At 48.2% G+C, this 25,303-nt stretch overlaps 2 protein-coding genes across 2 annotated transcripts; one reads left to right on the forward strand and one right to left on the reverse strand.

Moving 5' to 3' along the window:
- Positions 1 to 609: 609 nt before the first annotated feature.
- On the reverse strand, positions 610 to 18,694 carry PRAP1 (proline rich acidic protein 1; the record flags this gene model as incomplete). The annotated part of the gene is made up of 6 exons (XM_080912981.1): positions 610 to 824; positions 915 to 1,021; positions 1,509 to 1,561; positions 2,645 to 2,711; positions 4,794 to 4,901; positions 18,591 to 18,694. The coding sequence occupies 6 exons, from the start codon at positions 18,692 to 18,694 to the stop codon at positions 610 to 612; spliced, it is 654 nt and encodes a 217-aa protein (XP_080769107.1).
- Positions 18,695 to 19,270: 576 nt separating this feature from the next.
- On the forward strand, positions 19,271 to 23,972 carry CALY (calcyon neuron specific vesicular protein; the record flags this gene model as incomplete). The annotated part of the gene is made up of 4 exons (XM_080911700.1): positions 19,271 to 19,405; positions 20,844 to 20,957; positions 21,815 to 21,928; positions 23,670 to 23,972. 4 exons carry the CDS (start codon positions 19,271 to 19,273, stop codon positions 23,970 to 23,972), a joined length of 666 nt encoding a protein of 221 aa, XP_080767826.1.
- Positions 23,973 to 25,303: the final 1,331 nt, after the last annotated feature.

Below are 25,303 nucleotides of genomic sequence, written 5' to 3' on the forward strand. Positions count from 1 at the left end.
GTACCTATGTATGCCCACCTCTGTACCTATGTACAGTGTAACTGTACACATGTACGCCACCCGTATACATCATTGTAACTATGTACCTGTTCATGTGTGTACCTATGAGCCTGCACATTTTAACTATGCATCTGTGCATGTGTATACCTGTGTACATGTGAAACCATGTGCCTGTGTACCTACACACTCATCAACCTGTGTCCTACCCAACCTCCCCTCCTCTTCAAGCATTTCCTCAGACTCTTCTGTGGGAAGTCCAGAATGGCCTTCCCTTCTGAGGCTGATGCTGCTAACTGGTCCCCACACTCACTGCTGACACACCTATCACTTCATCCCTATGTGCAGAGAGATGAAGCCAAGGAGAATTGTTCATGAACTGAGGGTCAGGTAAACCTTGTGCCCCACCCATCAGAAGCTTTTGATGAGCCATAGGTAGGACAACATAGTTTTCTAAAATGCAGCTTCTGTGTCCCAGAATTGTTGATCTTAAAGACAATCATTCCTTCCACCAATTCTCAGGTGTTTATTTATTTTTTTTCTAGCTGGGGAGAGTCAGTGGTCACAATAGCCTGGACCACAGGACAGGAGTGTGGAGAGTGGTTAGGGCTCTCAAGAATCCTCCACAGGGTGGGAAAGGTGATCAAGGTCCTCCTCTGGTCCCTGCAGCACCTGACGATACAGGATGGGCCATGTCTGGGGCACTTCTTCATTCTGGACATCTTCAGACATGGGATGGTCTATGTTGTCAAGATCCATTTCTGGACCCTGAAGAGGATTCCGAAAACGACTCAGGATGTCCTCAGTCTCCTCCCAGGTCATGGCATCTGTGGAGAGGCAGAAGTGGGTATAGCCTCCCTCACAAGATCCTTCCCACTAGCCTTCTGTCCGAATGGACCCCATGATCCCACTCTGACCTGGATGCTTTTCCTTGGCAGCTGGAAGCTTCTGCTTGGGTACAGGAAGCAGTGCCCCCAGCTGGTTGTCCTTTTCAAGAGGCTCCATGTCTCTGGTACCCCAGGCCCTGCCAGAATGAGGAGGGTAAGGTTCACACACAGGTGGGGAGAGTTGGACATGGCCAACCCCACTTTCAAGACATTCTCTGCCCCAGGCAGCTGCTGGCCCTGGAAAACTTCTCCACACCCACCCACTTTACCAACTGCCCAGTAAGTATGGGGCACATTCATGGCTTTATGCCCTCAGCATCTCTAATGCACCAAATGCAGGGATGGGGCACAGTAAGGTCAGAGCCTTCCCTGAGCAGGGTCCTCAAGGGCAAGGGAGGTAGGGCGGCAGATAATATGCTGTTCGAAAACATAGCCCATTGGAGGCTCAAGGAGAACTGAGTCTGGAAGATAGCAGGGGTCCCTAGTGCCTGCTCCTGGAAAGGAACTCCCAAGGAGGGATGCCTGTGGGGTTTAAGTATCACTTCCTCCTAGAAGCTTCTGAACAGCCATGTTCTCCAATCCCCCCCAGGACATCAGCCCACACTTGCCTTCTGCAACACTTACTTCTCTGTTTCCTGTTCAGGGAAGACATGTTTGCCTTTGGTCTTGTCAGGGACCTACGAGAGTGAGTCACAGGTGGGGATCTTGCTAGTTAGTGACTCAAGGTTGGAGGACACCAGGGAGAGGCCACTATGAGACCCACCTACAGGTAGAACTTCACAGTTCAACCTGTGTTTAACTCTAGGGGATAAGGATTATTGTGGAAATCAGAACCACAGATAGAGGATTTAGGACACCAGCCTGTTTCCAAACTGCCAGCCTTCCTGAACACCCGGCCAGCTTAGGAAAAAATAGAGCCCTTCAGCTGGTTCCCGGGGCTCACTCTGGACTCTGCACCCTCACTCCTCCCCAGCTTCTTGCACTAATTAAGGCCATGCTTGCCCCTCCCCATCCTGGCTAGTGACCCAGAAGGTAGTCAGCTTTTCTGAGCTTAATACCTTAATGAATACAAAGTACCAAGGAGAACGTAAGGTACAGGGTGACTCTGGGGAAGTGCCCAGCTCCAAGAAGCTGGGGTGGCTGTGCAGAGTGGGCCTCTCTCATCCTCTTGCTGTCACATGTGAAGTGGAATGAGTGGACTTGGCCCAGGGCAAGCTCAGTGCCTTTTCAGCCAGGACAGGTTTCCAGTCTATAAATCATGCCCTAAGTGAGTGTGTCCAGGCAAGTATGAAGAGGATGAGCTAGGCATTTTGGATGTCCATGTCCCCACCCATAATCACCTGTGTCAGAAAGCTCATATTCCTGGGGTTACCTAAACACCATGAAGGACCATGTTCTCCCATCCTGGGGTCAACTGGGTGTCACAAAGGCTCATATCCCTATGTAGTTACATGGGTGCAATGGAGACCGATGTCCTTTGGGTTGCCTGGATGTTGCAGAAGCCCATGTCCTCACCTGGTAACCTCAGTGCCTTGGATATTTGCCCAGTAGACCCCCGAAGGGTTCAGACCCTTCACTTCCTGAGGCCCCTTGTCGGTGCTCACACGGTGCTGCTACCACATTCACCACACATCATCACCTGCCTTGCCTCCCTTCTTGCCAGCTTAGGGGTTGGAGAGAAAGAGGTCCCTTTTGGTCCTGCTAACTTGGGCAGAGGTTGGCAGCCAAAAATGGGGCCAGGTAGAGGGTCCCCTGCATACCTGGTGTGCTGGAATTGCACCTGCATCCAACAGCAGTGCAGCCACCAAACAGGTGGCCAGGAGAAACCTAGAGGACCAGAGAGGAAATGTGAGGTGGTGAGAAATTGCCTTAGCTCCTGATGCTCTAGTTAAGACCTACTGGAGCTAGTGGCTTGTATGTGTCATGGACAGAGATACCAAGGTAGGTTTCTGCTGATCCCTTGGTAGATATTGACTCTGGTTTCACAGAAAAGGGCCTGCAGGCAGGATGCTCCGGACACTCCTGCTCTATGACTTGATGCCAAGTTCTCCACCTGTGGCCAATACGCCTCATGCCCTAGGCAAATCCTACTATGACAGGACATTGGCAGTGCTGGGGATTCCAGAGGCTACACAAGGGCACACATGTGGGCTTGCACACACATACATATGCCTGAAAATGTTGATGGGGGATAAAGGCCATAGCGCATTGCCATGTCACAGTGCCCCTGGGGCCATGATCCATGGTATTGGGAGTAACTCCTAGTGGGCCCTCAGGTGGTCACTAGCCCCAGCCCCATCATGGAGACAGAAGAAATGCTGAACACATGGTTGTAAAGAGATGTGCATGTATGGGAAGTATGTGTGTGTTTGTTGGTATATGGCATGCATGTATATACCTGTGTGTGCATCTGTGTGCATGTGTGTGTGTGTGTGTGTGTGTGTGTGTGTGTGTGTGTGTGTGTATGTGTACTGAATAGAGCCTCAAAGAAAACTCTCTTCTCTGTGATTCAGCCCTTTGGGATAGGGACCAAAGGACAGTAGGTAGGGATCTGGCCACATAGTCTTGAGCACCCATGTCTCACCTCAGGACCACTAGGCAGAGGACTATTTGTGTGCTGGGAAGAGAAATGAGCATAGAAACCCTCATCCTAGCTTTTGGATTTTCCCCACCCCCACCTCTGCCTCCATGATGACTAAGGTCCTGCAGGGGACCTAGGCATCCATCCCTAAGAATCAAACCCTAGCTCCTGGTGACCAACTCTCAGGTTCCCTGATTCCTACACTGCCCTCAAAGGCCTACTGCATATTCCCCTGCCTCCCCTACCCTGCCACTGTCCCTTTTCTTTTGGGACATCACATCCTGGAATGTTGCTTCTTCCCAGGGGGAGATTTAGGTCCACTGGCTCAGGGACCCCATGGGACAAACCACCCTCATGCATATCTGGAGGCCACTTGAACTGACTGCTCTTGGAGGTAAACCCTGAATTGCAAACCCGAGGGTAGGTGTTTTGCAGAAAAGGGATCTTTCCCTTCCTTTCTTCCTTCCTTCCTCCCTCCCTCCCTCCCTTCTTCCTTTCTTCCTTCCTTCTTCTCACCCTCCATCCCTCCTTATTTCCCTCCTTCCCTTTCTTTCTTCCTCCCTCTCCTCCCCTAAGACCCTCCCCTGAAATTAGATGGAATAACTCTCAGGGCCTCTCTCTAAGCCAGAACTCCTAGCCTCAGACCCAGTGTGACCCTAACCACAGTCAGGTCCACCCTGGTCAATGTCCCCATCTGCCAGCTTTTATGGGAAGAAAAGTTAGGGCTCAGAGACCATGACATCACCTCTTCATGACAGGGGCTCCCTTTCGGTGCTGAGGAACTAGCTCTAGGCGAATGGAGAAGCTGCAGATCCCAGGGTCCAGGTGCCTGGTCCTCTTCCTCCCAACCCTGGCTGCTTAGGGTTTTATCTTTCCTACATGGGTGTGTCTGACCAGAGGTCAAGGGCCAGCAATCACTGGGCCATAAGCCACGCCTGCCCCACCATGTAGTGTGAGCAGTGAGCACAGACTGAGCCCCCAGAAGACTTTTGATCTCCCACCTGCCACTTCTACCACTAATACCTGCCCACTTTAGCACTAGGCTTCTCTCCATAGCACCACTAACTCCCGTGTTCCCCTCTCCTGAATAAGTAGGCACTTGGCTTTGTGCCTTCAAATGTTACCCCCTCAGCCCTCTATGGTGCTAAGCTCCAGACTGCCAGTCCCAATACTCTTGTAGCTGAGTGGCCCCAGAGCTGGCCCAGGATAGAATTCTCTAGGTAGAGCAAAGATCATAAAAACAAGAGGCCCTGCTATGCCTCTCAGCCTCACCCCTTTCTTTTGGGACTTCAGGATAGAGCAGTTGTTACTCCAAGAAGCAGCTGTACCTTGGGTTGCCCCCACCAAAATCCAGATAAATGAGCACATCATCCTCAGAGAGCCAACTATATTCAAAGCTCAGGAAATGTATGTCCCCTGGTGGGGATAGGCGGTGACTGCAGAGAGCCAGAGCTTCAGGGAGACCCAAGAACAAGGAAGCCACCTGGCCTGGGGGTATGCCCCAGACTATTGAAATTCAAACAGACAATATTGAGATGAGACGCTACCAAAAACATCATTATAACAATCCTCTTCAGAGTGATGAGGAAAGGCAGCAGCACTGGAAGAAAGCCTAGATCTCCCTCCACCATGGTCCAGTGTATCTTCTGTGAGTTCAAGGTTGCCTTGTGTGGTGGTTTGAATAAGAACGCCTCCTTCATAGGCTTATATATTTTAATATGTTAGCCTTGGTTGGTAGAACTGGGAAGGATTAGGAGATATGGCCTTGTTAGAGTGTCAGTGGGGCAGGCTTTGAGGTTTCAAATGTCCACACCATTCCCAGTTACTTACTCTCCCCCCACTTCTCTCTTTCTCTCCCTCTCTCTCTCTCAGTGTGTGTGTGTGTGTGTGTGTGTGTGTGTGTGTGTGTGTGTGTATGTATGGTGTGTCTCTGTGTGTGTGTCTATGTGGCATGCGTGTGTGTGGTGTGTGTGTGTGTCTCTGTGTGTCTGTGTGTGTCTATGTGGTGTGTGTGTGTGTGTTGTGTGCCTCTTGTTTATGGATCAAAATATAAGTTGTCAACAGCTGCTCCAGCACCAAGCCTCCTTGCTGCCGCGCTCCCCGCCGCGACTGACACAGACTCTAACCCTTTGGAAGCCACAAACCAAACATTTTTATGAGTTGCCTTGGTTATGGTGTTTTGTCGCAGCATTAGAGAATTAACAAAGACACGTGGACACCAATAGTCCTTCACAAATAAAATACTGGCAAGTACACAAAAATTGATCTCAAGACTGTAAAGTTGGTCTATTTAATCTTATAAACTATAAATGAAGGACAAAGAGCATGTACTTATCTTAATAGACAAAAAAAATCATTTGACAAAATCTGGTATCCATTTATGCTTAAAATGGGGGTGGAGTGGAGATATGGATCAGCAGTTAAAAGGTACACTACTTGTAAGAAATGTCAAAGACCAGCTTTGACATCCAGGGGTTAAGTGGAGGCAGTCATCGAGGTGTGGCATCGGTGATCTGGGTCAGTGCTGATGGCAGCTGGGGGGATCAGTGCTGATGGCAGCTGGGGGGGTCAGTGCTGATGGCAGCTGGGGGGGGGATCAGTGCTGATGGCAGCTGGGGGGGGATCAGTGCTGATGGCAGCTGAGGGGGGGTCAGTGCTGATGGCAGCTGGGGGGGTCAGTGCTGATGGCAGCTGGGGGGGTCAGTGCTGATGGCAGCTGGGGGGGAATCAGTGCTGATGGCAGCTAGGCGGGGAATCAGTGCTGATGGCAGCTGGGGGGATCAGTGCTGTTGGCAGCTGAGGGGGGATCAGTGCTGATGGCAGCTGAGGGGGGGATCAGTGCTGATGGAAGCTGGGGGGGTCAGTGCTGATGGCAGCTGGGGGGGATCAGTGCTGATGGAAGCTGGGGGGGTCACTGCTGATGGCAGCTGGGGGGGGTCAGTGATGATGGCAGCTGGGGGGGTCAGTGCTGATGGAAGCTGGGGGGGTCAGTGATGATGGCAGCTGGGGGGGTCAGTGATGATGGCAGCTGGGGGGGGATCAGTGCTGATGGAAGCTGGGGGGGTCAGTGCTGACTGAAACTGACAGATCTGCTGCTGCTGGCAACCAGCGATTAGAGAAATCACTCATCACACTTCTCTGAGGGAACAAAGCTTGACTGGACCTGGCTCTCAGTGACCAGTGAGAAACTCAGAAGTCTTAACTCTTAGGGACCAGGAATAAAGAAAAGGACTAGAGAAAATTCACACACACACACACACACACACACACACACACAGTGGATGAAGAAAAAGCAGTCTCCAGTGCCGTCACACATACAAATTTATGCATCACATACAGACAGACAGATAGACATATGCTCATTCACACTTTGATTGGATAGAGCAAAGCTCCAACAAGCAGACTACAAGCATGTCACACACATACATATACACAGATACACATAATCACATACATGTAACACATATAAATATATACATTTGTATACATGTACACATGCACACAGTTGGTGGATGGAGCTCCAACACACTTGGTATTTTTTTCTAAAGCTTACATATCCAGCAAAATCTTTCAAGCAGAAATGAATTACAATGTAATTACATTCTATTTTTCTTCTAGCGAATGCCAATAAAAAAAAAAAAAAACAGTATGTTCCCTAATACCTTTACAGGAAATAATGATACATAGTACAGGTAAAGAAAACAAATTATTCCCAAGAGCCCAGGTATATTAATAACTGAGCAATTTGTTATAGATTAACAAAGTGTGAGCAAGCAGGGTAGTTCTCTCGGCCAGCTTCTCTTACCAGCAGGCAGCAACTTGCAGTTACAAAGACAGAATCAGGTATTTTATTATTTATCGTAAAAAGTAGTTGTATAAGCATCTTAAAGGAATCATAAACCTAAACTTTTATATAAAAAGAAATACCCACTTTAATTCCTGAGAGTGTATTTCTACTCATCAACAATTTTTATGAAATCAATATGGAAGCTGAGGGCAAAAGTAGGTACAAGAAATCAATCATCACCTGTCCAGCCTCAGCGTGAGTCACATCAGCCAACGCTGCCATTGTTCTTGTTCCCTGACCTTAAAAAGTCCTTAGCTTAACTATTAAGAGTGTGCCTTTCTGAACTTCAAATTGTTCCCTAAGATTTTCTACACCAAAGCCACTAGCAAAAACACCTTAACCTGGCTTCACTAATAACTTTATTTGTCCAAATGCTTCCTAAGGGTGGTGGTCATTGCTGACAATCTACATCTCTAAGTTCTTCCCTAGGGTGGTGGACAAATCATTAACCTGCTCCAGCAGCGATGCCTGAAAGAGACCAAGCACTATTCTGTGAGTGCTGGAGACACTACCCAGTGAGGGGCTGGAAGCCCCCTTAGAGTTTTCATACAATCTTAGATTAAGAGGAATGTGAAGGCTTTGACAAAGCAAACCTCCCTAACAGCATGAAGTTTTCAGGACAGGTAGTCCTCAGTCCTTGGTGGCCATGCTTGCCTGAAGTAAACCCATAGTTTTCTCTGCCAGTTAAAGAATGAAATGGTAGGGAAAATCTAGAGCACAACAGGTAGCTGCTAGGAAATCTCAACTATCAAAGACAGAGCAGTGGAAGAAAAAGAGGAGACAAACACAAGCAGAGAACAGGGTGCTCTGGAAGCCGATGGATCCAATCAATGTCTTCTCTAGGGCTGAGATTTTAGAATCTCAGAAGAGTCTTCTCCCCTAATTTATGATTGATCAGTTTGAAGAAAGATAGGATGGTTGATTGGTCCTGTTTTGTAAACATGTCCTGGGGCCTTAAACTTGTTGAACCAGTTCATCCGCAGGTAGCCTGCTGCAGGAAAAAAAGTTTTAAACTGATGGGCTTTTGTCTTACTTAGGACAGGAGAGTGAAGTGGAAGTCAGCCATGGCCCCTCTCCTAGTCTGTCTGTCTACCAGAAAGTCTGTCTAGCTGCTAGTCGTTCAAGATTGGACAAAGGCTGTGATGTATTCCCTATGAGAGAAGTTAGTTTTTAGGCCACTGGTAGCTCTGAATGGATGGTTGCTAAGATACTCACCAGAGCTCACCTGGACTGGACCTCCTGTGTTCTAACAGACTTCCTATGGGCTGAGAACCAGTCAGTGCTTTCACAGCAGAGTGCCCAGAGAACACCATCCTTGACAGCCTTAAAGGTTTTTGGCCAAAGCCTATAGCCCTGCTAAGCACTCTGAAGGTTCAGAAAATTTTTGCCAGTGAGGGAAACCTACCTTAACAACAGACATGCCTGCCTTTCGAAATGTTACTAACCACATATCATGAAAAAAGTAACAAACTTGAACATTGCTATTATGCTCCTACTTACTATGTACTTGAAGGGGTGTGTGTGTGTGTGTGTGTGTGTGTGCGCGCACGCACGCACATTTGTGCGCATACATGAGCAGGCACATACAGGCAATGTGTTATTTCTAGATTTTTGCAGAGCCCAACAGTGCCCAATAAAGCTGGTTTATAAAAAAAAAAAAAAAAAAAGCAAAAAACCTCAATAACAAGAAGACAAACAATGTGATTAAAAAATATTTAGAACATCTGAATGTATTTTCACTAAAGAAGACATGCAAAGGACTAATGGCCCCAAGAGAAGATGCCAAGCTTCTGTAACTAGAGTAATATGGATATGAACTACAAAGTGTACCAGGCACTGATGGGATATTGCTACCGACTGAATTGTCTCTTCTAAAGTCCCACATTGAAGTTCTACTCATTTAGAGTGTGTTTGTAGACAGGATTCTTTATAAAAGGCTGTAAAGGGTTAAGGATTATGGTGAATGATCTTGGTTCTCCACTTACTTGACTATGTGTGGGATTGTTTAAAACCCAAGCTGCTGAATGCAAGAAGGAAAACCCTAAATCTTGGTGGCAGTCCAGATAAAAGGACAAGGAAGAAAGAAGCTGCTGTTTGCCCGTTTGCCCTCACTCTCCCTGGCAAGCTCATCCATCCTGTGGCTTTGGCATCAGAGCCAGCTTCTAGATTCTGTCATAGACTGGGTATCAGCAGCTCGCCAGGAATCCTCCCGGCCTCTGGAACCCGCTTGGGACTGCTGAGACATCCATCCTCATGGATTGGAAAATTACTCGATCCTCAGCCTCCGGTGTGAGCCACTCATTGCTGGACTACTCAGATAGCATCCTCTAAGCCAGTCTAAAACTCCCGCATATACATATACATTCATCCAATCAGTTCTCTTCCGCTAGACAACCCTAACTGGTAGAATGATTGCCAAACATGCAAAGAACCTTGAGTCCCATCCTGAGGACCACATAAGTGGATATGGCGGTACGGCACTCAGGGTGTGGCGTCAAGAGGACCAAGGGTTCCATTCTAGGCTACACAGAGAATTCAAGGCAAATGCTGTCACAAGAGTAAGGAAAAAGAGAAGAGGAAAAAGAACAGAAGATAAGAGGAGGAGGAGGAGGAAGAGAAGAAGAAGGAAGTAAAAATGGGATCTTTGAGTAGGCTCTAATCCAGTATGGTCGGGGTCCTTTAAGAGCAGATTATGACACTGGCAGACACACTCTACGGAAGTGAAGGAACAGGCTATCAGCAGGACCTTCACAGGCACCTTGATCCCAGAGCTTTGGCCTCCAGAATAGAACGACTAATTGTCTGTGGCAGTTCCTTATGACAGATTGGCAGGCTGACGTCACTGAGATAATAGCAAATGTCGGTGGATATGGAGAGCCAGTGGTGGGAACATGAAATAGTACGGCCACTTCGGATAAAACAGTTGAGCATTTTCTTTACACGTTAAATGTCGGGCCTGGAGAAATGATACCACTCTTAAGGGCGTCTGATGCTCTTGGATTGGGCCAGAGTTCAGTTCTCAGCATCCATGTTGACAAAGTCCAGACACCTGTCATGATAGCAACGGGATTCCAGTCAACAGCAAAACAGGGGAACTGTGGATAGATACAGAGTGCTGTGGCCATTCTCTAGCATTTGCGAGTGTAAGGCCAGGAGAAGCATGTCCACTCGAGATGCTCTGTGTGAAGTGAGGCATACTCTGAACCTAACATCTGTCCAGTGCCTTCTGCGTATTGCCATTACACAGACAACAGTGACCAACAGTGACCAAGCATGACAAGGCCAATCCTAGGAAAGCTTCCAGCCCAGAAATTCAGACACTGACGTCTAGCAAGTACCCTCTAAGTGAGAGGCCAACCACAGTGGCCTGACTGGAGGAGCAGCCAGGGCTCCTCTGGTCTTGTATTTGCCCCCTCCCCCCCCTGCAGTGAAGTGATGTGAGATGTGAGAGCTGGTGTGATATATGACTTTGCATGCTGTGTGTGTCGGGTGCAAATTGTGTGAAGTGTGTCATAGCAATATGTGAGATGGGGAGGGTGAAGTGTGTGCCAAGTTTGTCAAATGTACGTCCCGGGTGTGTGAAGTGCGTGTGTCAGGTTTGTGACTGTGATCAGAGGCAGCGCAGAGGTCTGCCTTGGGAGGGGGGTATGAGGCCACCTGAGCCACAGTGGTCCCTCCTCCAGCCTGCATCTCCATGGCAACCACAGCCTCGCTCTCAGGCTTCAGCCCCTAGCCCGCCCCGCCTGGTGGTGAAGCGTCTGGAACTGCATCCTCCGCATCCACACCGCATCCCTGTCCTCCTGCGACTGCGTCCTGCAGCAACTGCCTGTGAGCCATTTCCACGTTTCTCCTTTTGGAATGGGGACAAGGGGACCAGCATGTGTGCGTGGGTGTGTAAGGGTGCAGGGATGTGAGAGGTGCGAGAAAGGGGGCGGGTGCAAGAGTCTGCGACTGTGCGCCTGTGGGATGTGCGTGCAAAGATATGGGTGTAGGGGTTGAGAGCCTGTGTGGGAGTGATTTGGCTGATCCGACGCCTGCCAGAAGAGTGGCGCGCAGCCATCTCCTTCCTGTGGTCTCCACTAGAAATCAGGCTCGCCCTTCTGGCTCCGGTGGAGGGTGGTCACTAGACATCTCAGGACAGTTGGGGGCAGCAGCTCTGCTGACTTAAGGTGAAGTGGAATGGCCCTCAAGGTATGTCAAGAAACCTCTACAGGCCAGTGGCAGCCTGGACATTAGAAAGAATTATGGCTGTTCAGCCTGCACAAACCTCATATGAATCTGGAATTCCCTGTCCTGGGCATAGCATGGTAGACGGGGCAGCGGGACAGCTGAACCTCAGTTCCCCCAGTTCATGGTGACTGCAAACCCCCTCCCTGTGGGCTGGCTCCACCTCTGCAGGTCTGGGAGAGCCAGTGGGAGCTATGCATCTCCAAGGTGGCCCAGGGGCAAAAATGCCAGCTCCTGTTCGGTCTAACTGCTGGGGGTAGAGGGTGTTAAAAAAAGAAAGAAAGAAAGAAAGAAAGAAAGAAAGAAAGAAAGAAAGAAAGAAAGAAAGAAAGAAAGAAAGAAAGAAACAGCCGGATGGAGAGAAAGGGGTCAGCAGAAGAGGTGTTGCCAAAACATTGAATGTTTAGCTGTCTGTGCATCGGAGGGCATGATGGGAATCCCTGAGTGAAGGTTCAAGGATGGTAGGAGGTATGACAGCCACTTGTCTCAAACCACCTGCCGCGGCTCGGCTCCAGACGCTTGGCCACAGGTGGTGAGTGTGGGGACCCACGAGTAGCCGTGCCCCTCTTCTCTGTCTCTCTTTGCTTGGGCCCCAGAGCAGCAGCCGTTTGAACTGGAGGCAAACTATCAGTACCTAAAGGTGCAAGCCGACCCCCTGGGCACTGCGGCAGTGAGGTGAGAGGAGAGCACTGGCCCTCACCAACATGCACTTCTGTGTGACGCAGCATGAAAGGGTCCGTGTGAGAGTGAGTCTGCGAACTCTACCCCAGCTTTTATGGGCTTTCAAATAAAAATCCGCATCCTCCATCATCTGTCTCTCAACATCTTATTGGTGCACAGCCCCCAGATAGTGACCAGAGATACCCCGCCCCGTCCCCCGGAGACAAACCCTTGGGAGACAAAATGACAGCATGGGATAGAGGCAAGGACCTGTGGATGGTGTTGGGAAGCCTTCCCAATTCTAAACCTTTATGGCCCCTGTCGTCTTCCCAGCGTGGACCCCAAAATCCAGGATGGAATCTTCTGGTGTGCTGAGGAGGGGAGAGTTGTCTACTTTTGGTTTGCGATATTCTGCCTGGAGACAGAGGACTAGAAATTTGACAGGGAGCTAGAGGCCTGCCTCTGTTGCCACGGTAACCCGAGATGATGTAAACTAGCCCTCGTGGCTGCGTCACCCAGGCAACCATAGGCGGAGCTCTTGGGGAGGCGGGATCCTCTTGTGGAGCAGTTGTAGAGGCTTGAATGCGTGGGACGCCATTTTCTCTCGGTTCCGCTTTCTTCCCTGGTTCTTTTGCCTCCGTGTATTGCCTGGCGGGCCGTTTACATTCTTTATAATTTCTGCTCCGTCTCTATCACAATGCCCAGCGGGTTGTCCCCAGAGTATATGGTTCCCCTAGTGCTTAGGGCCAACCTTGAGCCAGCTCCCTCCCTAGGACCAGACCATCCCATAAGGAAGCTCTTTGTTGACACTGCTTTATCTCCATAAAGGCAGGGCCAGGCACAAAGTCATCTGTGTAACACACGTCAAAAGGACCGGGTCCTAAAGGGCCTGCCTGAGATGGGAAGAGTGTGTATGAAGATCCTGCTTCCTTCCCTCCTCTTATAGCCGTCCCTCCCTTATCTCCTACCCAGCCTTCCTTCTCTACTTTCTTGTGGGAAGTTCCGCACCCAACTGTCCCTGACACTGGACAGCTTTGAAACACCATCCCCTCTGTGTTCCCCGGGCCATGTCATGGCTATGTGGCTGCCCAGTAGGGAAAGAAAAGCAGTGGTCACTTGTAGATCTGGAGGGCCGCTGGCTTTCTGAAGGTGGCTGTCCAAAATGACCACAATTTTTACCATCCTGGAGGCAAGAAGTCCAAAACCAGATTTCACCGGAGCTGTTGAAACTGTAAGGTGAGGGTTCTCCTTTGCTCCTTCAGACTCAGTTGTCCTGAGCAGTTGGATGACACTGCATCACTTCTGCCACCATCTGCAGAAAGCGTGCCTCTTATATCCAAATCCTCTTGTAAGGATGCCCACTGTGGAATAAACCCCACCTCCCTACCCATTCTAATATGACCTCATCTTAATTCCATTACAATTGTAAGGACTGTTTAAAAGTCTTTTTCGCCGGCACTAAGAGTTAAAAATTGTGGTCCTCTTTGTGAGGACATCGGTCAACCCACAACAACCCTGCCATCATTTGTGGGTTGCAAATATCTCCCCGTTTTGGCTTCTGTTTCTCCTCGTTTAAGGTCTTGTCTTTATTGGCAAGGATTTTTAATTTTAACGTGGAAAGTAAATTTTTTGAGATTTATTTCCTATGAGTGCTGCTGGTGAAATCTTTCTCTTCCTGAGATTGTAAATATTCTCTTGCACTGTTTCTGGGTTGCTTTGTTGTCTCTGTTTTCCATGTTCATGCACCTAGAACAAATTCCTGTATTTACTTGTGCCTTGTGTGTGCACACGTGTGTGTTCATCTGCATTCAAACATGCATGTAGTAACAAGATCAGCTTCACCGTTCTGAGCAGACGTTAATTATTAAGATGTAGGCAGCCTCTCTGCTATGATCTGAGATCTGAATGAGCTCTCTCTGCAAGGCAGTGTACACTGTGTTCGAGGCAGATACCCAGCAGATGGACTTCCTTTGTCAAAACATCCTGTGTCTTTCTGCCTTCAACACAAAAATTTTGATGTTTCAAGTTCATGAACAAATGTGTTGGGATTTTGATTGAGAGTTGTTGATTCTACAAATGCTGCCAGAGGTGTTGTAGCATAAAGGCCTCCAAAATCTGCACGATAGCCTTCTTTGCCTGGAGGATTCAGACGTGCCTTGCTCCCCACTCAACATTTCATGGCCTTCGATATAGAGCACCTACCCATCATCTCTGTCCTAAGCTTTGAAATTATTTAAATGAGATCTTAACTGGTTTCTGTCTAGGGAGGCTGAAGCAAGATAATATTGAGTTCAAGGCCAGCCTTGAACTATATAGGGTTGTATAGTGAGAACCAATGTTATTTTAAAACAAAAACAATTTTTTAAAAACGGGCTGGAGAGATGACTCTGCGGTTGAGAGCAGAAAGGATCTAAGTTACATTCTAAGCACTCACATCAGGCAGCTCCCAGTTCCTTATAACTTCAGCTCCAGAGGATGTGCCACCCCTGGCTTCTGAGGACAACTGCACACACAGACACAGGAGAAACTCCAGTTCCCGGGGCGGCAGCGCCCTCTTCTGACCTATGCAAGTGGACACAGACATACGTGCATACAAAACATAAGTAAATCACACAGAGAGACACACATAGTTAAAAGTAGCAAAATTAAAACTTGCCCTGACACATAGAAATACAGCTGCTTTCTAGAAACTCAAATTTAACTGGACTTTTTCGTTTTTAAAAAAAGATCTATTTATTTATATATACAAGTACACTGTAGCTGCCCTCAGACACACCAGAAGAGAGCATCAGATCTCATTACAGATGGATGTGAGCCACCATGTGGTTGCTGGGAATTGAACTCAGGACCTCTGGAAGAGCAGTCAGTGCTCTTAACCACTGAGCCATCTCTCCAGCATGACTTTTTTATTTTTAAATTTTTGTTTAAATTTTTAAATTTTTGTCTGTATTAGTGTTTTACATATATGCCTGTGTGTGTGCCAAATGTATTTCTGGTACCCCTGAAGAAGAGACCGTTGGACTCCCCGGTATCTGTGAGAATATTGATGTGGAAGAACAGTCAGTTCCTGTAGCCACTGAATTATTTCTCCAATCCCTTAAATCTGTCATTGCTCTTATTTATTATGTGTGAGTAAGCACTCTTACGTTGCACATGTGGAGGTCCGAGCACAACTTGCAGGAGGCAGTTTTCTCGTTCCTGGGGATTGAACTCGGGTTGTCAGGCTTGGCAGCCGGTGCTTTCACCCACTGAGCCATCTCACCAACCCGGAGTCCTTCCATGTTCACACTTTCCATATGGAAAATTTGTTTTTGCATTTAAATACAAAAGCTATTGCATCCATGAAAAGTTCCAAACCCCTGGCCTGGTTTCTTAGCCCCTGTGCAACTGTGCTGACTGAGCTCTCAGACCACAGTCTCTGGGACTTCCCTGGCTGTCTCAGTCACTGTTCTGTTGCTGTGAAGAGACCATAACCAAGGAAACTCCTGTTTGAAAAAAGCATTCAACTGAAGGCTTGCTTACAGATTCTGAGGTTTAGTTCGTGGTCATGGAGGGGAGCATGGCCGCAGGCATGGCGTGCAGGCTGCTAGAGAAGTATCTGGGAGCTACAGCCTGATCCACAGGTAGAGAGACGCTGGGCTAGGCATGGGCTTTTGAAACCTCAAAGTCCATCCCCAATGACACAGGCCACACTTCCTAATTCTTCTAATCATTTTTTTAAAGTAGTGACACTCCCTAATGACATGAGCCTATGGGGACCATTCTTATGCAAACCACCAGATCAGCCAAAGCCATCTGTGTTCCTGTGCTCTGAAAGACAGAAGACCTCAATTTAAGTTTGTGTGATGATGCATACCTATAATCCGGGACACAGGAGTCTGAGGCAGGAGGATCAGGAGTTCAAGATCAGCCTGAGCTATAATGAGACTCTGTCTCAAAGGACAAAACAACAAACAAACAAACAAAAACAACAAGACTTATGTTCATTTGCTGGACTTTAATAATATTCTTTGTTCCTCTGCCCTCAGTGTGCAAGCAGATTTTTTACATTGTAAGTGAGTTTCAAGTCTTCCCAAATATATTTTTGACTCCTGCTAAAATTGCCTAAATAATTTTCTTCTTTATGCTGTTAATGTGAAAAAGATAGCTTCTCTTATATTTATTTAGTTAGTTGGGTTTTGTTTTTTAGATTCTGTTTGTTTTTTGGTTTTTTTTTTTTTTTTTCAAGACAGGATTTCTCTGTGACAGCCCTGGCTGTCCAAAACGCACTTTATAGACCAGGCAAACCATAAACTCAGAGATCCACCTACACCTCCTGAGTGCTGGGATTAAAGGTGGTGTTCTCCAGCTAGCTTTTCTTACTTTTTAAATCCTTCATTTCTTTTATTTGTATAGGCATTTTGCCTGAAGGTATGACTGAGTACCACTTGCATGCCTGATGCTTGTGGAGATCAGAGGAGGGAGATGGAGACCCTCCTAACTGGAATTCTGGATCCTTGTGAGTCACTATGTGGATGCTAGGAGCTGAACCCAGGTCCTCTGTAAAATCGGCAAGTGCTTGTAACTGCTGAGCCATCTCGTCAATCCCTTCCTATTTTGTTTAATTTAGATTTATTTTATTTTATGTGTCAGAATGAATGTTTGGCCTGCGTTGTGTTTTATAAAACGACGGCATGAGGGGGTGGGTGCCTTGGTGGCCACTGCCAAGCTGTCCCCCTGAATAATGAAGCCATGTGATATAAAGGGGAATTTATTTGGAACCTGGAGGAAGGTGTAGAGGCAGATGAGGGAAGGGGACAGAGAATGACAGAAAAAAGGGAGAAGGGAAGGACAGGAAGGACACCAGGCATGAACCTGGCAGTTGCTAAGTAACTGTTGGGCAGAGCCTAGAAGAAATGCTAACAACCTACCTGTCTGTATGTATGTAAAAAACCTGAGTGTCTGGTATCTGCAGAGGTCAAAAGGGAGTGTCAGGTCCTTGGAACTGGCTTTATAGACCATTTTGAGCCATCATGTTGGCGCTGGGAACTGAACCCAAGTCTTCTACAAGAGCAAGTGCTCTTAACTGCTGAACCATCTCTTCAGTGCCAGCCCACCTCCACACACCTTTTGTGTGTATGTGTCTGTGTGTCTGTTTGGGATGTGTGCCTGTGTGTTCAGGGACACTTACCTGTGTGTGATAGGTCACTTTAGGTGTTTTCCTCTATGACTCTCCACCTTACTTTGAGACAAAGTCTCTTACTGAACTTTAAGCTCTGTATTTCAGTTATGCTGGCTAGCTGGCTATTGAGCCACAGAATTCCACATGTCTTTGCCCATTCCTCCCAGCACTGGGGTTATAGATGCAAGCCACTGGCCCAGCTTCTATGTGAGCGCTGGGGATCTGAACCAGGTCTCCAGGCTAGCACAGGAAGCACTTTACCAGCTGAGCCATCTCCCTAGCCCCATGGAACTGCTTTCCAAATTCTGCACTCGCAATGCACACAACCTCCGCCATCTTTTTATAGTTTGCTGAACGGGGCTTGCTCAAGTTTCACTAAGGGTCTCTACTGTCTGTGGGTGGGACTGGCCTGTAAGTCCTGAATGTGCTTGGGAACTGTGAGGAAAAAAGAGGGGTTTGCCTCAGGAGCTGATAAGAGGGCTTTTGTTCTTTCTCTGGAATTTTCACAACAGGTTTGCAGCATTTCCTTTTAAAAATGATTATAATTGGGCCCAATGGTGCCCAAGTGGGGCTCCCTTTCTCTGAAGAGACAAGGTGGGGGCAGTAGGGAGAGAGATTTGTAAGGGTGGGTCTGGGAATAGAGGAGGGAGAGGGGCTGTGATCAGGATACAAAGTGAATAAAAAATAAAAACAAATGATTATATTGGTATGATGTTGTCTGGGACTGGAATTCTATATGAGGGGAGATTGTTTTGAGGTATTTTATTTTTCTTTTTGAGACAGGGTCTCACTGTGCAACACTAGTGGCCTGGAACTCACTATACATAGCAGGCTGACCTTGAACTCAAGATCTGCCTGTCTCTGCTTCCCAAGTGCTAGGATTAAAAGCAAGCATCACCACATACAGCTTCAAGAGGGTCTTCCATCTGTCAGCCTAGAGGCCCTTTCCCTTCTGAGATCAACATCAAGATAAACGTGTACACTCCTTTTATAAATATCTATTTATTATGTTTGCATTTATATGTCGCTGTGTGTATGTGTACCACATGCATGCAGAAGCCTGTGGATGTTGGAAGAGACAGTAGATCCTCTGGAACTAGAGTTACAGGAGGTTATGAGGCCATCATTTATTTATGATGGAAACCCAACCTAAGTCCTCTGCAGGAGCAGCAAGCACTCTTAACTGCTGAGTCATCTCTCCAGCCTTGAAAGTGTTCACTTTTGACTTACCCAGAGTTAGTGGGCCCGGCACCCTCATCCAGACTGCAATGGCTGCCGGGCTGGCAGGCTGGGATCTCAGCTGTCCAAAGGCCTGGTCTCTGTACTTTTGTCATCTTCGTTTGAATTTCACATAGATAACAATGGCAGTTAATGTGGACACATCCCTTATTGCATAGGCTACATGGGTTAGGGTTTGGTTGGTTTTTTGTTTTGTTTTGATTTTGATTTTGAGGGTTCTGAGGTGTTTTGTTTTGTTTTGTTATGTTTTGTTGGTTTTGTTTTTGCTTTGCTTTGTTTTTTTAAAACAGTTAGCAAATTCACTTTGATCTGGGACTCCTGCTTCTTCAGTTACTGAGCCCAGCAGTCCAACTGCTCCCTGGATCGTTTCTTCCCTTTGGAATATGTGAGTCACTTAAAGCGCATGCTGGAGAAGGCTGGCCAAGGAAGATGTCTCCGCTCTATTCTAAGATGTTCTCTGGCCAGAGGCACCATCCTGCACGCTGAGAGGTCAGGAAGGGATGAGAAGCCCTGAGCTGGACCTCCCACAGCCCATCCCTGGAATTTTTTATGAGGAGTATTGGAATCACTCTGGGTCCTCATTCCAGAACCAGCTCTATGGCTGTGTGCAGAATGACTTAGAAGTGGTGATCTTTTTTGTTTCTAGGCTGGGACAAGGAGCACTGTCCACCATGGTGAAGCTAGGCTGCAGCTTCTCAGGGAAACCAGGCAAGGAAACAGGAGACCAGGATGGGGCTGCCATGGACAGTATCCCTCTCATCAGCCCCCTGGACGTCAGCCAGCTTCAGCCATCATTCCCTGACCAGGTGAGTAGCCTAAACCAATGTGGGAGATTTTTTCAGGCTTGCCTTGGGACAAAAAGGTGTGGGTGAGGTTTATGGGCAGAAATCCAAACTAATTACAGGCAAGTCTGACCTCCTGGCTAGACCTCCTGGTTAGCATTCTCACATCCAAAGTCCCTTCCCCATCTGAAACAGGGTAAATTGACCACTGGATTCCTCTGAATTTAAACACTCAGACTATGACATAATCTAATAGGGTCCAGCAAATTGCAGTTACCACTTGTGCTGGTTTTGTGTCAACTTGACACCAGCTATAGTCACCTAAGAGGAAAGAACCTCAATTGAGAAAGTGCTTGCATAAAATTGGTCTGCAGGCAAGCCCCTAGAGCATTTTTCTAGTTAGTGATTAATGGGCCACGCCCATTGTGGGTGGTACCACCCAAGGGCTGGTGCTCCTGGGTTCTATAAGAAAGAAGGCTGAGCAAGCCAACAAGCAGCACACCTTGGCATCTGTTCCTGCCTCCAGGTTCCCTCCCTGTTTGAGTTCCTGTCCTGACTTCCTTCAGTCATATAATATGATGTGGAAGTGTAAGATGAATTAAACCCTTCCTCCCCATCTTGCTTTTGGTTATGGTGTTTCAACACATCGATAGTACACCACTCTTTTCTGGGCAAGGCTCTAGGTTAGAGCACAAAAGAGGGCTTCTTGGGCAGAAGACTGGGAGTAGGGGGTTGGTCTTCAGCAGAAGTCAGTGAGAAGCAAACAAGAGATAAATCAAGGCTTGTCCAGCCTGGCCCTTCAAGAAGCCCAAGGCAGCTCTGCTGTGATCTGGGTGGATTTCAGCTACATTTACTTTAAGAACAAATTCTGGAGAGATGGCTCAGTGGTTAAGAGCACTGACTGCTCTTCCAGAGGTCCTGAGTTCAAGTCCCAGCAACCACGTGGTAGCTCACAACCCTCTGTAAAGGGATCTGATGCCCTCTTCTGGTGGGTCTGAAGATAGTTACAGTGTACTCACATACATTAAAAAGAGCAAATTCTGTGGACAGATCTATTCTTTGCCCCTCAAGAAGACAAACAGCCTAGAATTGCCGTGTCTAAGCCCCCATGTAGTTAGAGGCTCAAGAGAAGCTGTCAGGGAGGTCAGGATAGACCTCCTGGAGGAGGAGCCAGATTATCCAGCAGTGCAAGGGGAAGTTCAGGTCAGAGAGTCAGCACCCTTAATGGAAGGCAGCTGACTGAGTGAAGAACTCTACCCGTGGTCTGTCTCGGCCTTGAGTATCTGAGGTTTCCATCAAACTCACCATGTCAACCTTCCTTTGACGTCAGCTTTGAGGTGCTTCATCTCCACGGGCCATCAGTGTAGACAGATGGTCATCAGGGTTCCCAACCCCCTCAGTACAGCGCTCTTCTGGGTCCCTGCCAGCTGCCCAGCAATGCTATGGCCATCTCTTCCTTTAGGTGGTTATCAAAACACAGACGGAATATCAACTTACCTCTGCAGACCAGCCAAAAAAGTTCGCAGATTTGGAAGGTCAGAGGCTGGCCTGCAGCCACCCAGAAGAAGGACGCAGGGTAAGTACATCACCCCTCACTATGGGGAGTTAGGGCAGGGGAGAGGATAGATGAGCGATTCAGGCCTTGTTTGCTTGACTGGGTCCCACTATTCAGATGTCACCTCCAGTGCTGGCTGACCCTTAGCTGTCCATCCGTGTCCTGTCTTCTGAACATCCTGCACTTGTGGGAGACTGCCCGTGGGAAGCACCCCAGCCCCCGCCCATAGTTGTCTTTCTCTTTGCAGGCTTTCTGTGAAACAGATATGAGCTTTACTTTTTTATCTAGCAACTATCTCCTCTTTGTCTTCTTTTAACCACGTCAGTGATGGTTCTAATCATTTGATTTAACCGTTTAATCATTTTTTAGCTATATCTAGTGCTTTTCCGTTTTTAGAAGCAACACCTGACCCCTTCCATAGTGCTTAGACCTTGCTGCCTTTTTTTTTTTTAATCTTCCCAGGGTAGTACTAAAGCACCTGCCTCCCTAGAAGCCTCCCACACCATCCCTAGCACACACAGATGCATACAATGCTCCCTGTCTCTAGCACTCCTGCTGTGGGACCACCAACTTCTGTAGGGGGAACATGGGCAGGGCAAACCTGTTCTCATAGCACCTTCTGGGTCAACTGACTGCATGCAACTTCACTGGCCAAATGCAGTTTACCTGGTCATGGATGTTTCCAGAATCCCAGCAAGGATAGGCCTGCAAAAGAAATGGCTCCTAGACTCTGGTCCTGGAGCTGACCTCAAGGAAGGAGACAAAATGTAAGGGCAGTGGTGATATGCCTAGGCCCAGTCCTGAGGGGCCATCATCCCCTTAGGGAGGCTGGCCCCAACCTATCTCACCTGCGCTGTTTGGTTCTTTCCCTCTGCCAGCTGCCCACTGCAAGGATGATCGCCTTTGCCATGGCACTTCTGGGCTGTGTGCTGATCATGTACAAGGCCATTTGGTATGACCAGTTCACCTGCCCAGATGGCTTTCTACTTCGGGTAAGCCTGAGGGACAGCAGAGACCACCATGGTCCTCCTATGATTTCCAGGCAATATCAGGATGTGGAGGGCTCTCAAGTAGCATCGAGGAAGGATGCTTCCCATCTTCCACCCCTGCTTTTCCTTCTGAATGACAAGGCTATCCCTTACTACAAAGAACATAATGAGATCCTATCTTTTGAAAGTGTGTGGAAAAAAAAATGTTTTAGGGCTAAAGAAGTGGCTCAGTAGGAAAGAGCGCACGCTGTATGTGCATAAAAACCTGGGATCAAGTTCCCAGAACCCATGTAAAAAGCCAGATGTGGCTGTTGTAACTCCAGCAGTGTGAGGCAAGACAGTGCTGAAGCTTGCTCCAGGTTCAGTGAGAGACCTTGTCTCAAGGTCAGTGGTCCTCAGGCCAACTCAAGCACAGTCACAGACACACAAAGTAAAAAAATTTCAAGTTTTATATATTTGTTTATTTACTTAATATATGTGAGTACACTGTCACTGTCTTCAGACACACCAGAAGAGGGCATCAGATTCCATTACAGGTGGTTGTGAGCCACCATGTGGTTGCTGGGAATTGAACTCAGGACCTGTGGAAAAGCAGTGCTCTTCTCTCAGTCTCTCCAGCCCAACCTCCACCCCCACCCCACCCCACCCCCACACACACAAAGTAAAATTTAAGAGAGGAGAGAGAGAGAAGGTGTTTTATCTAAACTGAAGGTAGGAGGTGCTAGTCGAACTGAAGGACTGGTGGTACCCTCCAGCTTCTCGGGAGGAGCCCTACCCACACTTGGCAGGGTTCTTTACTGAGCAGTCTTATCTTTTCCTTAGACTTTAAGAGGGTTGTTTCTTTGTTTTTTTTCCTGAGACAGGGTCTCACTGTGTAGCCCCCGTTGGCTGGAACTCACAGAGATAGTGCCTCTGCCTCCCAAGTGCTGGGATTAAAGGTGTACATAACTACCACTTGTCCGCTTGAGAGGGATTTGAAATGTAGGTTTGGATATTAATGTTTTCTGCATATTTAGCAAATATTTCCTTCTACTTTAAAAATCTCATCTCCAAAACTGACAACACACACACACACACACACACTGGGTTTTTCAAGACAGGCTGTGTAACCCTGGCTGTCCTGGAACTCTCTCTGTAGACCAGCTTGGCCTCGAACTCAAAGATCGGCCTAGTGCGCAGATTAAAAGCACAGGCCACCACGCTCAGCTGACAGTTACAATTTTAAATGTTTTTTTAAAGTGTTTCATATTTTAGAAATAATGTCTTCTCTTTTTTTCCTTTAATCCTCTGGTCTCTGGGATGGAGCTCACAGAGGAGAGAAGACTTTTTTAGTTTCAGCTGATCTGCAGTTCAATATTAGCTCATACTAGCCTCTAGCTCACATCGGTCCTCCGTCCTCAGCCTTCCCAGTGCTGGAATTACAAACATGCTCTACCACACCAGGCTGTATGTTTTCTGCCTTTCCCACGCAGCGTGGTTCTAAGAGAGTCCTCACTGGCACCACCCCTGCCTCCTTTCTCCAAGGAGCCTTGGGCTCTGGCCCTCTGATCATCTGACCCTAAGCCAAAAGTCGCTTTTGTGGGTTTTTTTTTTTGTTTGTTTGTTTGTTTTGTTTTTTGTTTGTTTGTTTGTTTGTTCTGGGTTTTTGTTGTTGTTGTTTTTATTGCGACCCTTCCTCCTCCTCTTCTTTCACTCCCCGGGATCCCCGGCCCCTCACGCTGTCCGGAAAATGCCTCCGCTGCAGCACAAGATCTGCACCCCACTGACCCTGGAGATGTACTACACCGAGATGGACCCTGAACGCCACCGCAGCATCCTGGCAGCCATTGGGGCCTACCCACTGAGCCGCAAACACGGCACTGAGATGCCCGCTGTCTGGGGAAACAGCTACCGGGCGGCCAAGGAGGAGAATAAGGGTACCACCCCAACTGTGATGGCTGTGTCCACTGCAGCAACAGCTGCAGCCGCGGCAGAGGGCACCGAGCCTTCAGGGAAGCCTTCGGACCCGCAGGAGGCAGAGGGCGTGCCCTCCCAGCCCCCCAAATGACTTTCTGCCCCGCCCCTGCTCCGCTAGTGATTGGGGTAAGTGTGCCCTACCTAAAAAGGGGCTTGCTGGCTTGTAGGGTCACAGGCTTGCTCTGCCTTGCCCTGTCCCTCCCCGTCCCCACAAACCTCCCTGCTTCCCCACCACCCTCACTTCCTGTGAAGCCCAGAAACCTACCCAGACGTACATCCTCTCTTGAGGTTACCTCAAGGTCTGTGCACAGGGCTTGCGTTCCTGTCCAGGATGCCAGCTTTCTGCCCCTTTCACCCTGGCTCTTTTATCTTCACAGCACCACCACCACCACCAGCTACTTTGACATGCACACCGCCTGATGCTTCTCTACCCAGTATTTGTGCTCCTGCCCCAAAGCACCCTGCTGAAGTTACCCCACCCCGGTGGACCTCTGGCTCTGTTGCTTTTCTTTAAGTAAAGATTCCCATCTATCTGGCTCTTGGTTTCTCTTTTGGTGGCAACCTTCTGTGAGCACTTTCCTTAGCACCTGAACCTAGAAGGACATCTGAAGGTGCCTGCTTCTTAGGAAGAGGAGTAGACCCTGCCCCTCTCCACTTCAGGCCTAGGGTCACACTGCCACAATAGAATAAGCCATTCAGGGGAATTGTGGTGGCCCCTGACTGTCCCCGGTTTATACTCTGCTGTATCCAGCTATTAGCTACCTGTTTCTGGGTCTGTTTCTGAATCCTCTCCATGCAATAGGATTGTTCTGTTCCTCTGGGTAGAGCTCCTGGATTTTAGCAGCACCTGCAATGAGTTCTTTCCCTCTGGTAAGTCACCCACAAGTAGAAATGACTTAATGAAGAAGGAAGTGAGTTGGGAATGAGACCTTGCAGGGACACTGTAGTTGGACACTGGAAGCCTCCTCCTCAGTTCCCTTCCTAGCTATTTCCCTTCAGGAGTTAGACAGGAGGCAAATTGTCTAAAGGTCCCGGGGGAACTTTCCAGAGTCCCTTGTCCCCTCTTTTTCCCTCCACAATTAGCTCTTCATTCTGCATGACTCCAACTCACCCTGGTACCTCTTTTCTGATCACTTCTGTCTTGGGCCTTGACACCTCAGCTAATGAGAGGTGAGCTCGGACCTGGGATTCATGGGACAGTGAGGATCATGACAGAACTTGGGTTGCCCAGAGGCCAGGGAAACTCTACGAAGGAGGTCTGGTGCTATCTATATGAAGCATGAAGACTTTTTAGCATTACGAGTAGTATTCCCCTGCATCAGGGCCAGAGGTTGTGGAGGAGGAGTTCTAATGTGGAACTCAGAGTCTTGGATGAGATCTGGAGCATCATCCATGGCATTGGGAGTTCAAAAATATTTGGAT

This window comes from Micromys minutus, assembly GCF_963924665.1.
Source record: "Micromys minutus genome assembly, chromosome: 2".
Classification (NCBI taxonomy): Eukaryota; Metazoa; Chordata; class Mammalia; order Rodentia; family Muridae; genus Micromys; species Micromys minutus.